The following is an 18641-nucleotide window of genomic DNA, read 5'->3' on the forward strand; positions in this document are numbered from 1 at the left end:
CAAGAAAAACCTTCTTCCCCTTTAAATTTAGAGGCGCGCGGGGGTGCAGCCCAGGGAGCATGCGCTGCCCTGACCTCGCCCTCCAGCGCCACACCTCAGTCCCCATTGACGTGTCGACAATAGATTTAACATTGCCTAATGACACCAGTATTATTAGGGGGGAGGTTGGTGGGACGTATGGAGGAAAGGGGACTATGGACTAAGAGTACGTTAGTCACTATGGTGAGTAACTTATAATTACTCTTACGTTCCGTCCCCTTTCCTCCATACTGTATGGGCAATAACAACTGAATGTAGCCCCGAGGTGGAGAGGAGACCCTCCTTAAGCAAATAGGTTCCTGAGAACCGCCTGTCCTAAGGCCGCATAGAATCTAGAGCCGGCATCCAAACAGTAATGCTTACAGAGAGCCGAGGGAGAGGCCCAAGCGGCCGCCCCGCTTATGACTTGCTAAGGGACATGTCGCTAGAATGCGATGGCTGTTGCCTTGGCCCCGACTGCGTGGGCATGCATGTTGGCAGGGAGTGGCTTGTGCTGGCCCTCGTACGCCTCCTTGATGAGACCGTCCAGCGGGACATGGAAGCCTTAGAGGCCCGATTAGCCTGGTCTTGAACCTCCGAAAGTGACGAGCAGGGTGTCCGATTTGCAGAAGCCCTTGGTCCTGTCCAAGTAGAATTTCAGAGCACGCCTGACATCCAGGCAGTGCAACACTCTCTGTCGCCATTTCCTCGTTCAAGTGGAAGGCAGACAGTACCTTAGGCTTAAATGCTGGGTGCGTCCGCTTGACTACCATGTCCTTGTGAAAGGTGGTATATGGTTCCGAGGCGACCAGCAGCCTGGATCTCGCTGAGCCGAGGTAAGGCTGTCTTGATGGTCCAGCCTGATGTCCACGGACGCCATTGGCTCGAATGGTTTGTGCGCCAGGGCGCCCAAGACGATGTTAAGGTCCCACACCGGGTGCGGTCTCTTGACTGGCGGGTAGAGCTTAGCGAGACCCGTCAGATGTTTCTTGACAACAGGGTTGGAGGAGGAGAAAATGCCCTCCTCCAAGTTCCTGTAAACCCCAATGGCTGCAAGGTATGTGCGGCAGGTGTCAACCTGCACGCATGAATGAGCGAGGTGCGCCGAAAAGGAGAGCGCGTCGTCCAAAGTGCAAGCCAAGCGGTCAATGCTCTTGGAGTCCCGCCCAGTGGCAGAATCTGGTCCATTTGCTTTTGTACTGGGCCCTGGTGACTTTGCTCCTGGTACCCTGTATGATCTCCATATTGGCCTGTGAGAAGCTAAGGTGCCGAAGCATTACATGCTCAGGTACCACCCTGTGAGGGCTAGTTTCCCTGGGACAGGGTGGATGACTCTGCCCCCCCCCCTGCTGTGCCAGAAGATGTGCTGGGTCTGTTGGAAGGTGAATCGGGGGCACCTCCGAGAGGCTGAGCAGCTCCAAAAACCATGGCCTGGCCGACCACCATGGAGCTATCTGAATAATGAGGAGTCGGTGAAACTCCTTTATCTTGTAGATTACCCTGTGTATCAGGGGAGTAGGCGCAGGCTTTCATGCCGGTAGATTGGCGGTAAAATGCGTCGCCCAGAGAGCCGGGGCCCTGACCATGCCAGGATGCGAACTGGGGACACTTCTTGTTGTGCCAGGTGGTAAAGAGATCCACATGGGGGAGAATCCGCCTGTTGAAGATCTCCTGAATAACGAGGTTGTTTAGCTTCCCCTCATAATTGTCTGCTCCCAGCCTGTTGAGCCTGTCCGCTTCCAGGTTGGATTCCCCCAGGAGGTGGACTGTCGTGAGGTACATGTCGTTTTCCAGGGCCCACTCCCACATGCTGATCGCCAGTCCGCACAGAGGAGGGGATATGGTGCCTCCCTGCTTGTTGACTTAGTACATGCTGGTCGAGTTGTCCGTCTGGATGAGGACAACCTTGCCCCTGAGAAGAGGTAAGAATGCTCTAAGCGCTAGCCAGATGGCGTTCAGCTCCAAACAGTTCATGTGATATTCCTGCTCCTGTCGAGTCTAGGTGCCGTGGACCGAGAGGCTGTTCAGGGTGGCTCGTCAGCCCTCGAGCGAGGATGATGGTGGCCTGCGGGGAGGGCGGCCGAATGGGCTTGCCCGTCTGTAGATTGCAGTCCCTGGACCACCATGTTAGGTCCGGTTGGAGAGATGGAGGGACGTTGATCATCTCGGATTCAGAGCCCTGTACCTGGTTCCATGAGGCCGCTAAGTGCAGCTGAATCCTCCTCATCCTTAGTCTCGTATGCGGCATGGCTAGTAGGACCGCTGCAAGTAGACCCAGGAGATGTTGGTACCATCATGCCGAGGTCACCTCTCTCCTGAGGAAGTGGGCAGTGGCCCTCCTGATGGCCGAGATTTTGTCCGACGGGAAGACCCTCTCGGAGCACGTGTCCCAGATGAGGCCCAGGAAAGTCAGTCTGCGTGGGCTGCAGTTGTGACTTCTTGAGATAGAGCAAGAAGCCCAGATCGTGCAGTGTGTTCATAAGGGCATGGGAAGAGTGGTGAACCGCCTCTGGAGATTTAGCCCTGACGAGCCAGTCGTCGAGGTATGGGTGGATGTGGAGACCCTTCGCTCCGAGGAGGGCCGCCATGGCATTCATGAGTCTGGTAAAGACCCTGGGGGCCGAGTTGAGTCCAAAAGGGAGGACCTTGTATTGAAAATGGTAGCCCATGATCCTGAACTGTAGTAAAGAATGATGGGGCTGCCAAATCGGGACGTGTAGGTTTGCGTCCTTCAGATTCAGGGAGCACATCCAGTCTCCCTTGACCAATGTCTCCGCTATAAAACTGGCGTAACCATCTTGGATTTTTGCAGGGGTAAAGAGAGGTTGAGGGTGGAAAGGTCCAACAACTCTCAGGCCCGTCTGGTTCTTCTTCGGAATGGCAAAAATCCTGGAGTAAAAGCCAAAGCCTCGCTGGGAGGCTGGGACTTCCTCCACAGCCTGGCTCTCTATGAGCGACCAGATCTCCGCCAAAAGAGTTGCTGTCCCAACCTGTGGGAGTAGAGGGGAGGAGGGAGGAGAGGCTGGGATAGAAAGGTGGTACCCCGTGGATACTATGGATAGGGTCCAGGGGTCTGTGAAATTCTGGCACCAGAAATGTGCATGGAGAGCAAGCCTGCCCCCACCGGAGACACATGGACCTTAAAGGGCATGTCATGCTTTCTTTCCCTCGGAGGCTGTCGATGAGGAGGGGGACTGGAAAAAGCCCTTACTCCCCCCTCCCCCCCACTCCCTCTTTTTGAGGCTTGCGCCAGCTCTGGGACGGCGAGTGGTTCGGCTGCCTGGATCTGCGTTCCTGGAAGCCCCGGAACACTCCATATGTACGACCCCTTTCCGAGAGCTGCTGACATTGGGTGTACGATTTGGGCGCGGTCTTTGTACGGATGGATAAAGACTTTGCCGTTTGTGACCTGTTTTTCGTTTTGTCCAGCTCCTTGTCTGTAGAGGAGTGGAAGAGGTTCCCCCCCCCCCCTCGAATGGTAGGTCTAGAATGCGCTCATGGACATCTGGGTTGAACATTGTGGCCCGGAGCCAGGCTGTCCTTCTCATGTCCATGGCAATACAGATAGCACGGCTTGAGGTATCGATATGAACCACTGTGGATTCCATGAGGTCATGCGCCACCAGCTTGGCTTCAGCTAGCCCCGCCTTAAAGAGTGATTGGCTCTGGGTGTGAAGATCCGGGAGGAAGTCCGCAATTTCCCGCCTTAATCTCTGGTTGGCCGCAGCCAACATAGTATCGGCGTTGGCTTGACGTAGATGTAAAGAGGCGTTGGAATAGAGTTTCTTGCCATATGCCTCCAAGATCTTCTCCTCCTTGCCTAGCAGCGACGCAGAGGAAGAGGCCAATAACGACTGGGGCTTGGAGTATAGTGATGCCGCAGCAATCACCAAAGAGTGTGGCTGAGGATGGGCCGAAAGCAAGAATGTATCCCCCCCCTATGAATGTACTTGGAGTCCAGGTGTCGATTGACCAGCTGGGCCGAGTGGCGGTTGAGCCATCCCTTCTTGGCCAGGGAGACTACATCGGTCTGAAAAGGAATCCCCGATTTGGTAGAGGGGCATCGCGTGAGGACTTCAGCCAGAGCCCCCACTGCCGGCTGCTCGACCTCGGGTTGGTGGAGGCCCAGGTACTCCGCCAGACCATCAAGACATTTCATGGAAGGCCCTGGCTGAGGATGGCATGTCCGGATCCTCCTCCTCATCCGTATCCTGCGGATCTGGAGGATCTTGTGGAGGAGGAGTAGCTGGCGCCTAAAGCTGTGGTACAGAGCCCATGGCCGGAGGCTGTGGTGGAGCCCCCTGTGGAGCAGGCTGGGGAGGCAGAGGTGGCTGCGCCGGGGCCTGGGGCATCGGCATTTGTGGTGCCTCTAGCATTGCGGGGAGGACTTCCCTGATGTCGTCTTTGATGATATCCACCATCTGAGGTGACTTCATGAGGCCGAAGAACTTCTTGAAGAGCACCTCCTCACTGGCCAAAGAGGTGGCAGGGGGTGCCGACGGGGTAGCGGGTGAACTGCTGGAGCCGCTGCATACCTGTCCATATGGACGCCAAGGAAAACTCCCCTGGGCAACTGAGGGGTAGACTGTAGGCCATGTACCTGGTTGAGGCCAGTCCCACCTTGACACTCATTCTTCACCAAATTCCTGGAATAGCGTTAGGCGGGTGCCTCTATCTGGCGTGGTGGCCATTTTGTCGAGCTGCCTGCCACGTGCCTGCAACGTGGTGCTCAGGCCGCTGGGCCCGGCCTCGTCCAAGACTCTTGCGTGTGGATCACAAGGCCTACCCTGCTCCTCGGGCCTAGGCCCGGTAGGTGTGACACCCTTGACCCGGGGTCGGGAGAGCTGCGTATTGCTGGTATTAGGGTGTAGCCCCTCGGACATGGTGCCGGTATTAGGGCATAGCCCCTCTGGTGTAGACCTGGTAAAAGAACCCTCTGGTCCCTCAACACAGCGCCCGGGAGGATCCGAGGATCCCTCGACCCGGAGGCCGGTAGCTGAAGCAGCCTTGGTGCACGTGCCGGTAGAAGGACCTGACTGGTCCCTCCCGCATGGGAGAGTCCCTGGGAAGGAGTCTCCCTTGCGGGGTGCGCTGGAGAATATTGGCCCTACCTTGGGCCTGGTTTGATGCTTCACAAAGTTCTTGAGATCCTCTGGAGGCGACCTCTGGAAGGGCTCCCTCCACCTGGCTAGTCTGTTCTTCAGCGCCTTCGAGGACAGCGAGTCACACGCCGAACCCGATTGCCAACCGTGGTCTGGGCCAAAGCAACGTAGGCAGAGGGCGTGGGGGTCTGAAGTTGGGAAGAGCCCGTTGCAGGATGGACACCTGCTGAACCCTGTAGAAGTCGACATGCGCCAGTGAGGATCGTGACGCCTGAGGACCGAGTACTTGAATGATAGATAAGACAAAAAAATGACAAAGAGAAGAAGCATCCGCGCATGGAATTACATGGCCGAAGCCAAACCCAGGAGTGCTGGTGAATTCGGCCCGTTCCCATCGACGCGGAAAAGGGGACTGAGGTGTGGCGCTAGAGTGCAGGGTCAGGGCAGCACATGTTCCCTGGGCCACACCCCTGCAAGCCTCTAAATTTAAAGGGGAAGAAGGTTCTTTTCTGGTGAAAAAGGTTCCGTCTCCCGTCTCTTAAAGGGACGCCCATACAGTAAGGAGGAAAGGGGACGGACCATAAGAGTACGTGGAATTCTACAGGTAATGCATGACAATTTTATCTATACTCATTAGTGGGTTATGATGTATAACTAGCACTAGGATAAGAAATGAATAAGTGCCATCAGTAGGCTATGTGTGCCAGATTGGATGCACTCATGTAGCACACAGTATCCAGATTGAGGTATTGAAAATGTGTGTGTGTGTATCACCAGCAGCACTATATATTGTCTCATTATTTTTCAGTAGGCTTCTTAGACGCTACGTAGAACAGCTATGTTCTACCCTCAACAGGTGATGTGCACCGGATTGGAATTGGCACCAGACCAGATTACCCTGTTACTTTACTTGGAACTAAGAAAATAAATAAATGTCAGCAGTATGTTTTGAATGCCATATTGGACCCACTAAGGTATCACAAAGCATCAAGATTGTGGTATTGACAATGTGTGTGTCCACTTTCAGCAGCACTATATATTGTTTGATTGTCTCATTATTTTTTTATATCTTACATCTTCAGCTAAGCGCAATGTCAACATACTTGATAAAGTTGACTTTCTCCTACTTGTAGGATTCACCGTTTTGCTCTCAGGAGTATTTCCATTACTGTGGATAGTGTTTTCTTGCTATCCGACTGTATGTTTACATTAAGACGACGTGTGGCGCGAGACGGAGGCGACATCGCGCATTGGACATGTGTGACATCACACCCGTGCCCATCCTGAAACTAAAAGTAAGAAGCGGCTATGGCGAGCACACAGCCTCCATTGGTGTATAGGCTCCTGTTGCCACAAGACAGGTCATCACCAACTGTATACACAGGCAGAGACAGTTGACAGCAGCTGTCCAAGTGAGTTTATGGAGAGGTGTATTTACTGAAAACCATTTGTGTTGTTTTTTTCTTGTTTTTGCAGGCTTTATGAACAGTCAGTGCCATGTTTCCAACCATAACCAGGTTGCAAGAAAGACTCAAGTAAATTGTTGTCCAACTCTGGCATGATTTGAACCATCACAGTAAGTGGTGTGTGATTTAACATCAACACATGTTGTTCTTTGGTTTTGTTTTATCCTTTTTACAGTTGTATGTGGGTATGCATTATATTCAAGTAAATTGTCAAACATTTTCAATGAATACAAGATATTTGTTATTAACATATGTGTGGTTTTGATTTCATTTTTTTATTTGTCTTCTAAATGTATGCTGGTCACTAAAATTGTCACACATGTGGTGTTTGATTTGTATATATTAATGCATATATCTGGTGAATAGTTTTGGCCCGTTCCGAAATGCATTGGCTTCTGCGCTGTATACTGCCACTTTTTGATGATGTAATAAATTATAACAGAGTTGAAATATTGGATCAACTAGATTTATGAATGAGTTATTGAACACTGCTATGTGAGCATATGGATGGGACAGAGTTTCCTCTGAACCTTTAATTTTGGTAATCTGTCCAATTTCGTCTCCCTCTCCTCCCCACTCTCCTCACCTGATCGGTAATCCTCCAATTCTTCCGTCTTGAGATGCCGACGTGAGCAGAAATCTCTCTTCGTGGTTGAAGATACTTGCCTACCACGAGAGGAAGCCACAGTGAATGCTTGAAACAAGCAGTCCTGGGACTCCTTTCCCGTAGTGGGCGACAAGGGAAAAAGCCTGGATGGCAGAAAAAACCCTTGCAAAGAATGAAGCCAAACCGGAGTCTTCCAAGGATAATGTTGGAGCGTAGTCTATAGTAGTAGAAGAGTAGGTTTCCGGTTAATACGGATTCGAGGAGGAGGATGACAAACGATGATGGCAGACACAAGGCAGAAAAACGCCTTGCTAGAAGGAGTAGTGAGAGAGACTGTAGCCGGCGGCAAGATAGAGCCGCAAAAGCTGAAGAAGGAAAAGCAAAAGGGGAAAAGGGAGAGAGAGAGAGATAGAGAGGAAGAAGCCTCGCTCGAAACTAGGAGAGGCGAAGGTAAAGGCACGGACCAAGCCGTGTAAGGGAAATACTAGCGTTCTCACCCAAAGCAGGAAAACACAAACACTATGGGGGTTGCAACGCAGAGATTGCCGGGAGTGAGATACTGAAATACTTCCCGGCGACCCCATGTTGCCGGAGAACTAGACCGCGGCTGCACGTAAAGAAAGCAACGTGCTGGAACTACGGTCTGCGCCGGAACCTCCAATGCGGAAGTATCCGCCAATCGGCCCGGCTGCGCATGACATAATCTCCTACCAAGTAACATAATAACATGCATATTCTGGCCCAGTTCACAGACCTTATCTTTCCTGCAAAGTGTCGGATGTATTCTGGGACTTGTAGTTTACCCAATATTCTGCCCCAGTGTTGTGGATCCTGCGAATAACACAGGCCTATAGGAACGTGCCTCGTCCACCCTTGTGAAGGCATATCGGATAACGGCTGGAACAACCCCCATCCCAACGAGCCAGCTAACACCAAATGCAATATAGGAAATTATGGGAACTCACTACACAACACAGCAGGAAACGATATCCTAACATTCTGGCATGCTGAAAATAAATATCAAATATGAGGAATGTGGTTAGATGTAGACCGTTTTTCATTAATTTCATTTTTTTTTATTCCGAAAAATGAACAAACATTCACCATCGATTTGAAAGATATCACGCTCCCCCCAAAGATTTAACTTTTTTTCCCCCTCACAGAAATTGTAATACTTTTTCCAACAGAGTTGCACAAACTTTAACACAGATTTTGACTGCTTCTGGTCAGCACTTTTTCTGCTTCATAAACAAATGTCTTTTCACTTTCTATAAATGACTGCATTTATCGAAAATTAGGTTTCCTTTGACAAGGAAAACGGTTGACAATATGCATTCCAATTAAAAAAGCTTACTATGAACAGATTTTTTGTTGCTCCGTCGTGTTGAGAAATATTTCGAATCATCTTCATCAACAATGGATCCTTGAATTTTAAAGCCCTCTTCATTAACATCTTCAGACCATTTCCTACAATAACAGAGAAGGATACTGGTCAGTGTTGATGTCCTACTTTCACAAAGGTAGACTGCTTTCCTGCGGAAGAAATCATTTTTCTTGTCACTATATTGCACCATTTTTTTTAGTGGGTGTTGCAAGGACGTGGCGGACCCAGAACATATGTTAAAATGGGTTTCCAAAATCAGCCCTGGTGGGAGGGTTTTTTCGAGGCCACCATATTATTGTGAACAGGGAAGACACTGTGCGGTTAGTCAAAACATAATCGAGGTGAGGGGGGAGCTTAGTCTCAGAAGTGGTGCGAGTGTGGTCTAGGGCTACGAGTCCACACAGATGAAGATCGGTCATTCCAGTTAGGCAGTAAATATATACAAATACTTTTATATATCAGGCCTTTAGTTTACACACTAAGCACATAATCACATTTAAGTATTGTCACACAAATCCTTATAAAGGATATTATGAACAAGCGGTAAGTGGACCGTGAAACGCGTAGACTCCATCTACTATGCGTCAGCTACCTTGGGAGGGCCACAATGTGAGTGGCTTGTGAAAACTTTTTCTCGCCATGAGGATGTGCAATGATTTTATGGATTTTTCCTTTTGATATTTAAATAAAGTGAAACAATTTTGCATTTTGGCTTCCTGATTTTGTAAATCCATCTGGGACCAAGGAGTGCTCCCCCACCAACTGCGGAAACGACAGCTGAAGTAAGATTATATATATATATATATATATATATATATATTCAGTGAAAAAACTTTGTTAAAGGGACGTTATGGTTAAGTTGCGGTACTAAAAACCTATGAAATTCAGTGAAAAAACTTTGTTAAAGGGACGTTATGTTTCAAAGTAAAACCGAAAAACCCCTGAAATTCGGCAGTTATGGTAACATAAGCAACCATAACTCGCGCCACCGTGCACTGCTAACACTAACACCCAGGACATCAAAGATGACATCACAAATGTCATTGATGACATCACTGATGACATCACATGTGCATTTACTTTTCATAAAAACTCTGTACAAGGGATTCTTATAATGCTGACCAAAAACTGTCAAGGATCATTGGGATAAATATCATGAGCTAATTAGTGCATTAAGCAATGCATTGATATAAATAGCATTCTATTATGAAGTTCTATCCAGTATACTAAGCTACTCATGCAGAAACATATGCAGTGTGTGCAGCATACATGATGAAGGTGCCATATTCATAATCTTGCCATGTTGAATACTGAAATGATAACTGCTTTCTTATTAGAGTTTTGCGTACTGTGAAACATGTAATAAGTAGATAATAAAACTCACTTAATACATAATTACTACAGACAAAACACAAAGAGACAACAACACATACAAATATGAGTATATACAGGGAGAGTGAAGTAAACAAAAAAGCAGAAGTAGTAGCAGAAAGAGTTAATAACCTAACTGATTGTCTTTATGCAGAGAAACTATTGCTCTGTTTCAAAGCTGCTACTTACCATATGTATGTGTATCACATGATGTGACTGCACCCAAAGGAAAGGAGAGTGAGTATAATGTATACAAATATGAGCATATACAGGGAAGGTAGAGTAATAAAAATAAAACTATGAGAAAGTGCTGATAACCCTAATGATTATCTTCATGCACACAAATGATTGCTCTCTTTCAGGCCTGTGTCTTCCGCTATGTATATGTTTCATATGATGTGACTTGACCCTAAGTCTACAAATATAGTACCTTTTCAATTTTTACTTCCTGACTGTTACTGAAGAAAACTATGTGGCTTTGATATGTCAGTAAAGGATAAAAAGGGAGAGCCAGCCATGTGATGTCATCAGTGAAGTCATCAATGACATTTGTGATGTCATCTTTGATGTCCTGGGTGTTAGTGTTAGCAGTGCACGATGGCGCGAGTTATGGTTGCTTATGTTACCATAACTGCCGAATTTCAGGGGTTTTTCGGTTTTACTTTGAACCATAATGTCCCTTTAACAAAGGTTTTTAACTGAATTTTATAGGTTTTTAGTAGCACAACTTAACCATAATATCCCTGACTTCATATACATGTAACATAGAACATACTAACCCCCTCGTAGTGATTTTCATGTCCGCGGACTACCGCCATGTCCGCGGAAATATCGAAAATCTGAGCGTGGTGAATGTAAATTTAAATAGTGTGCCCCATTTCCCCTTTGAAGTTGGCTCTGAAAAGAGACGTTTTTTTTGTTTTTTTTTTTTACAGATGCTTGACAGACACCTGTTATTTTGTATTTTTTTTCTTGTTTTTTTATCTTACTTTACTCCTAAAATCTTCACATAACCTTCTCCAAAGCAACCCTTACATTCCAAAATAGAAAGGCATTTCCCGTAAAAGATAAAGAAATGCCATCTTCTTTAAAATTAACAGCATTACTGGCATCAATATTCTCATTATTACAGAAGAACATACCAGCTCTAAGCATGTTGATGACACACCTAGCAATGTTTTGCTGAGGACAAAAAAATGAACTATTGTCCCATATTGCCCTAGGTAGTAATCCAGAAAAAATTACTTTCGCATTTGGAAGGCTCTTCATTACGGCTTGAACCAAGCATTCCAAATCAGCCAACAAAGTAGGGGCACTGACGTTGCCCAAATGGAAAGCACCATAGTGCAAAACTACCACATGTGGACTGTTCATCGTGGCCATATCCTCACAAACTTGTACAATTCCCTGTACATTGCAATCAGGCACAGTGCTCCACACCACCTCCACTCCTTTCACATCAAAGTTCTTTGCAACATGCCTGCATTGAGCGTACTGTTGTAAACCATACACAAACATATCTCCAAGCACCAACACCCTGACTTTCTCTACTTCTGCCATCTTCACCACACACAGTCTCTTTCAACACAAATCCACAACCTCGACATCTGATTGGCTGATCCGTACAGTCGTCTTTCCATGTTGGATTTCCTGGAAAAACCCAGATGTAGCACGCCCTGTCCACGAACAGCCGCGGCGTCCACTTTACTCTCTGTGCCATTCCCTCATTGCATACAGCTAAGCAATCACACAATACAAATAACGTCCTCAGAACACCCCCAATGTTGTGAATTTTCGAACATTTCAGGACAATTATCATTTCATTATTCAACATATTAACATTACAAATATTATACTTTCATCTTGTACTCTGCACACAATGCTATGTTTCTCCATTAGTAGATCAGTATACTAGATAGAATCCCATAATAGAATGCTATTTATATCAATGCATCGTTCAAAGCACTAATAACAGTATGATATTTATTGCAATATCCTTGACACTTTTTTCGCAACATTATAATAAAAATCCCTAGTACACAAATTCCATGAAAAGTACATACACATGTGATGTCATCAGTGATTTCATCAATGACATTTGCGATGTCATCTTTGATGTCCTGGGTGTTAGTCTTAGCAATGCACGGTGGTGGCGCGAGTTATTTTTCATAGCTTACCATAACTTGCGATTTTCAGGGGTCTTTCGGCTGTACTTAGAACCATAACGTACCTTAAACAAACTTTTTTTAATATCACGCAAACAATATACAACATGGCGTGCAAAAACAAACTTCTCACAGATGGCTTTACACAGAATGTTGCAAAGTAAGAATGTATGCTCGTTCACAGTGAAGGTCAGCTGCTTCCATTTTTTTCTCGAGCCCCGGAGAGGCTCACGAAGCGGACTACAAGGTTGTATTGTGTTTTGACCTTGACAGACAGAGATTGTGATGAAAGACTTCTCTTGAAGGAGTGTTGCTAAAACGTAAGAGAAGATAAGGATGAAATTTCTGAAACGAAACCGCTTTTATATATTATATCACTATGCGAAAGATCGTTCGCAAACGCGGAGTCGTATTTTGGGACTGCACTACTCGTAGACAATGGAAATTGCAATTGTACTGTAAGTAACCCTTTAGATTATTTTATACCAAATATAATTACAATAGCGTAGCATTAAAGACCGCTCAAATTGAACTTGTTTGTTGAAAGTGGCATAATGTTTTCTACCGCGCACTGTCAGGATTCCAGGGTACAATTAAACATGTTCAAAGAGACACTTTGTTAAAAAGGCTTAATTTTAAAGATTACACCATCACAGAAATATGGTTGAATGATGTATGGATGTTGATTCTGAAATTTACATAAAACTATTAAAATAGCTTTCCTTAATGTTAATCTAATCAGGAAGTATCTAATTTCCCAAGCCAAGATGGTAGGTCTATTACACAACAATGATTGGATTAGAAGTGCTGTGAGGTAATGTGGCACTGTCACCAAGATTCATAACTGCCTTTCATTCCAGTTTCCTTTGAGTGAGGTAGCAGTTTTAATAGCTCTAGAAAAAGATTAACTATAGTGATTTCAAGGAACTCATTCAAGAAGATAATTTTACTGAGAAGACAAGGAGTTTTCAGGAAGAACTAATTCAGTGCTAAAGAACTATTTCCTGACAGATGAAGCAAGCTAAGTCAAATACAGAAATAAGTTAACAAAATGTCAAATGTATCTTATCAATAATCAGAATCAAGAAGCTGTTTAAGATAGTTTGAATCTGACTTCTAACTACGAACTGTTAAGTGCTCTTTGCTCGTGTCATTTATCGGCTGATAAATAATCTCTCAGTTTAGTATTTGCTGCTGCATTTACTTGTTTGTTTATGATAATTTTCGGTGAAAAAATATTTTGTGAAGTAGAAAAAATTCATTGGTTGAGTATATTGGTATTTACAATATTTATTTACAAAAGTATTTTTGAAATTTCGCGTGCGCGTGAAATTCGTTATAGTTACTTTTGAGGAAAGGACCTACTAGCGTGAATCGTACGTCCTCTCTAATGTTTACTTCAGACTTTGTGGTTGTGACGTTTGCAGTTGTCATGTGTGAAGTTACGGAAAGTAATTAAATCTACGGAGGAATTCTATCGGTGAATTCTTTTAGTAGTGAGTTATTAGTGTGAATTGTAACGTTACATTTTGACAGGCGCAGTTAGTTTTATGCGCGTTAGTATTAGGGAAAGCGGACCTTCTCAGTGCGTGCGGAGTTCGCGGATCACCTCAAGTTGCGCGGAACGTTTCTCTGGTGTGCGCGGCTCATCTCAGGAGTGCGCGTGTTTGTGCGGATCATCTTCAAAGTGCGCGGGGTGCGCGGATCATCTCAATTATTTTAATAATTTGATGTAAATTTCAGAATCAACATCCATACATCATTCAACCATATTTCTGTGATGGTGTAATCTTTAAAATTAAGCCTTTTTAACGAAGTGTCTCTTTGAACATGTGTAATTGTACCCTGGAATCCTGACAGTACCCCTCCGTAATGCCCTGACCCAGGGCCAACCTTTTCAGGATGTAAATGATGAAATCTTTTTACCAATCTAGGGGCTTGTACATTTTCAACTTTCTCCCACGAACGCTCTTCTGGACCATATCCTTTCCGATCAATCAGGTATTGAACTTTACCATGAACAATTCTAGAATCTAAAATAGCCTGCACTTCAAATTCATTCTCATCTTCAGAAAACACAGGATCAGGAACATCATGCATTCTGGTATCATTCCTAAATTTTTTCAACAATTTTACATGAAAAGTTGGATGAATTTTTAATCCTGATGGTAACTTCAATTTCACAGATACTGGGGAATAAACATTTTCTATCTCAAATGGCCCAATATATCGTGGACTAAATGTACTTCTCCCCTTCAAAGGTACATTCTTAGTGGATAACCATACTTTGTCTCCGATCTGATAATTAGGTCCTTTTGACGCTTTCTGTCAGCAATTTTTTGTAATTTAGTTTGCTCTTATTCAAGGCCTGAACAGCACGTTTCAAATTTTGTTGCATAGCAATCAACCTACTTTCAACATCTGGAACTTCAACATCATCTAAAACCACCCCTCTCAAAAATCGTGGATGGAATCCCTGATTCAAAAAGAATGGGGACATAGAAGTCGACTCTTCAGTAGCATTATTATAGCAAAATTCTGCCAACTAAAGTAATTCCAACCACCCCTGACCTGCACCAAGATAACATCGTATATACTTCTCTAACTCTTGATTCACCCTCTCGGTTTGACCGTTACTCTCTGGATGATAACTTGTCGTTAAATTAATTTCAATTTTCAATTCTTTACAAAAGGCTTTCCAAAATCTAGAGACAAATTGAGATCCTCAATCGGAGATTACTTGATTAGGTAAACCATGTAATTTAACGACATTTTGCAAGAAGGCTTGAGCTAAAGATGTTGCTGTAGCCACTCCTTTGATGGGGATAAAATGACCAGCCTTAGAAAACACATCCACAACTACAAGAATAGTAGAACAACCTTTATCAGGTGATAAGTCCACAATATAATCCATTGATACCGTATGCCACGGACGAGGTGGAACAGGAAGTGGAACTAAATATCCTGCAGCTTTCTGATGATCAGACGAATACAAACATCACAAGTTCTCACGTAATTCTCAGAATCTTCCCTCATCTCCTTCCAACAAAATTCCCTTTGAAGAAGATCAAAAGTTTTCTTAATTCCTGGATGACCAGCCAAAGGGGAATCATGACCATTCTTTAATGCTTCCATTCTCAACTCTTCAACAGGTAAATACAACTGTTTTCCAACATATGGTAAACCTTCTATAATATGATGTTCAGAATCTTCTGCCACCCAATCTGCTAGTTCTTTGTCAGAAAAACATTGTAAAATTGACTCACGAAAATCCTTAACCTTGTCTACCCCAGCAATGACAAAATTCTTTTCGGCAAGTAAGGGCATAGATATACAAGGATCATTCTTCAAACTTCCAGGGATACATCTAGACAAAGCATCTGCTTTTCCATTCTGACGTCCAGGTTTGAACAATATTACAAAATCATATTCTGCAAAAAATAACGACCAACATAATTGCCTAGGTGTTGAAGTTCTTGCGGATCGAAGAAAAGTTAAATTCCTATGATCCGTCAATACAGTAACTCGGTGTTGAGCTCCCAATAGATAGTGTCTCCATTCAACAAAGGCTGACTTAATTGCTAACAATTCGCGATCAGAAATCGTATAGTTTCTTTCAGCTGGTGAGAATCTTTTAGAAAAGAAGGCTACCGGATGAAGTTGCCCTGTAACACGATGACGTTGTGACAATACAGCACCCATAGCGCAATCTGAAGCATCAGCTTCCAAGAAAAAAGGTTGTTCAACATCGGGGTGTAATAGAATAGGTCCAGTAATAAATTTCTCTTTCAAAAAATCAAATGCTTTCTTAGCTTCTTCACTCCATTCAAATTTAACTTCCTTTTTTAACAGTCTAGTTAGAGGAGAAATAATCTGTGAGAAATTTTGTATAAATCTACGATAAAAATTTGCAAAACCAATAAAACTTTGCAAATCTTTTACAGAATTTGGTTGTGGCCAATTTTGTACAGCCTTTACCTTAGCTGAGTCCATTTCTAGTCCTTCCGGAGACAAAACAAAACCTAAAAATTCTACTCTATCAGTGTGAAATTGATTTTTTTCAAGTTTTGCAAACAATTTATTTTCTCTTAACTTAATCAACACCTTTTTACCATGTTCAATGTGTTCATTCAATTCCTTAGAGAAAATTAAAATGTTGTTTATATATACTACAACAAACACATCTAGATATTCTCGAAGAACTTGATTAATGAAAAATTGAAATGCAGCAGGGGCGTTACAAAGACCGAATGGCATGACTTGATACTCAAACAATCCATATCTAGTCCTAAATGCTGTCTTCCATTCGTCACCCTCTCTCACTCTCACTAAATGATATGCTCCACTTAGATCCAATTTAGAGAATATTTTAGCTCCTTGAATTCTGTCCAACATTACTGATATTAAAGGTAATGGATATCTATTTTTGATTGTGATCTTATTCAATGCCCTATAATCAATACATGTTCTCAAAGTTTTATCTTTTTTGGGTACGAAAAATAATGGTGAAGCTGCCGGGGATTGTGAATGTCTAATAAACCCATTGGCTAAATTTTCATCAATATATTCCTTTAAATGTTCATTTTCCTTTTCTGTCAATGCATAAACCCTCCCACAAGGTATAGGTGCTCCATCCTCAAGATCAATTCTACAATCAAATGAGCGATGTGGAGGTAATTCTTTAGCTACTTGAGTATCAAACACAACCTTGAATTCTTGATAACAATCAGGTAAACAACCAGACACAGCTCCTATCACATGTTCCTTAACAACTCCAGCAGCTAAACAAATTCCTTGAATTTCAGAAATTCCTTCCTGATCCCATTCTTGAAATGATATAGAACATTGTTCATTACAAATTTCTGACTTGAACTCTACTGTTCTTCTTCCCCAATCAATATATGGGTTATGTAAAGTTAACCATGGCATTCTTAATATTATTTGTAATTGTGGTGCATCAATTAACTCACACACAATTTCCTCACCATGTTCTTCACCAATCTTCATTCTTAATACACCTGTCATTTTTGTAATTAACCCAGATGTCAATTGTGTACCATCTATTGCTCTTACTTGTTCAGGAATTCCCTTAATTGCCACAGGCAACCCCAATCTCTCTGCCAAAGTCAAATCCATAAAATTTCCAGTTGCTCCACAATCAATCACACATGGACCTCCACATTTTAATTTACCATCCCAATGTAAGGATACATTAAGAGTGATATGTGGTATAGCTGTCTGAATGGTATTTGCTACAACTTGTCCTTTTCCAGGAAAAGAAGGAAGTCTTTTAGGAGCATGTGGGCATTTTCCTACAAAATGTGTTCCATCTCCACAATACAGACATAATTTCTCTTTGCATCTGCTCTCCTTTTCTTCTTTAGATAAAGGTCCTCGAATTTTATTTTCATTCAAGTGTACTTTAACTTCTTTTCCAGCATTTTGTTCTACTTTGGGTCGTTCATTCCTACTCCAAGTTTTATTTTCGAAAAGATTTCTCCTCTTTTCTGATCTACGCTCCAACAATCTTAAATCTAACTGAATTACTAAAGAAATTAAATCCTCACTATTAGTTGGTTTTTCTACAATTGTTGCTAATGCATCTTTTAATTCCTCTCTTAAACCTCTGTAAAAGATGGATGCTCTTTTTTCCTCTGGCCACTCACTCTCTTGCACTAGTGATCTGAAGTGTGTAATATAGGCTACCAGTTCTCTGTTACCTTGACGAAGTTATAATAATTCTCCATCTACACTCAAAGATGAGGTTCTTTTATCAAACATTTTACGGAATTCTTCTTTAAAAAGATTCCAATCCCTCAGTTCTCTTGCACCTCTTTCTACTAAAGGGACTGACCATGCAGATGCCTCTCCTGTTAAATATGAAATTAGAAAGGAAATTAATAGTATGCTATATGTGTTTAGATTTTCACAGACATAATACTGAAGAGTTATCCAATCAATACGTCAGGATTCCAGTCCAGATGCAAGACCAGGAGTCAAAAGGTCAACATTGAATACCTGTGAAGATCTGCATTTGTTTTGTTATCCAATTCCCCTTTCCCCTTGGGTTTGCCGGTTTGGCAATTATATATTAGTCAAGATTGTTCAAATGGCACACCTGGGGGGTCTGGTGGGCCAGCATCACTTCTGCAGGAAGATTCAAGATTGGAGTCCTGATACTATCACCGCCGAATTGATCCCCTGTCGTTTAGAGGGCTCTGAAAAAGGCAGACGACACAGGGTGGGTTAATAGAAATAATTTAACCGGTCTATAGGCGGTCAAGCACTCTACTCGCTGTGCCACTTCACTGTAACCTGTCAAGTGGCACAGCAAGTAAAACGCTCGCTTTGACATCCGTGCACAGCTTGCTAATGCAAGTTCGAATCCCGGCAAGGCCAAACTCAGCCTTTCATCCTTCCGTGGTCGATAAATGAGCACCACACACCATGGTTAATAATAAGCACCTCTTAGATACCTCACGGTTCTTAGCGCTATATGAATGGGAAAATATTATTATTTTATTATTA

At 43.8% G+C, this 18641-nt stretch overlaps 1 protein-coding gene across 2 annotated transcripts in view; it reads right to left on the bottom strand.

Moving 5' to 3' along the window:
• The window catches only part of KIFAP3 (kinesin associated protein 3), a 1278226-nt gene that overhangs the window by 670115 nt on the left and 589470 nt on the right, over positions 1 to 18641 (bottom strand). For both annotated transcript variants that reach the window (XM_069641307.1, XM_069641308.1), the window contains one exon: positions 8548 to 8660. In XM_069641307.1, coding sequence (XP_069497408.1) covers positions 8548 to 8660 — 113 coding nt within the window. The remainder of the gene's footprint in view (positions 1 to 8547; positions 8661 to 18641) is intronic.

The sequence above is a fragment of the Ambystoma mexicanum genome, chromosome 1q (assembly GCF_040938575.1).
Source record: "Ambystoma mexicanum isolate Mex_15411 chromosome 1q, UKY_AmexF1_1, whole genome shotgun sequence".
In the NCBI taxonomy this organism is placed as follows: Eukaryota; Metazoa; Chordata; class Amphibia; order Caudata; family Ambystomatidae; genus Ambystoma; species Ambystoma mexicanum.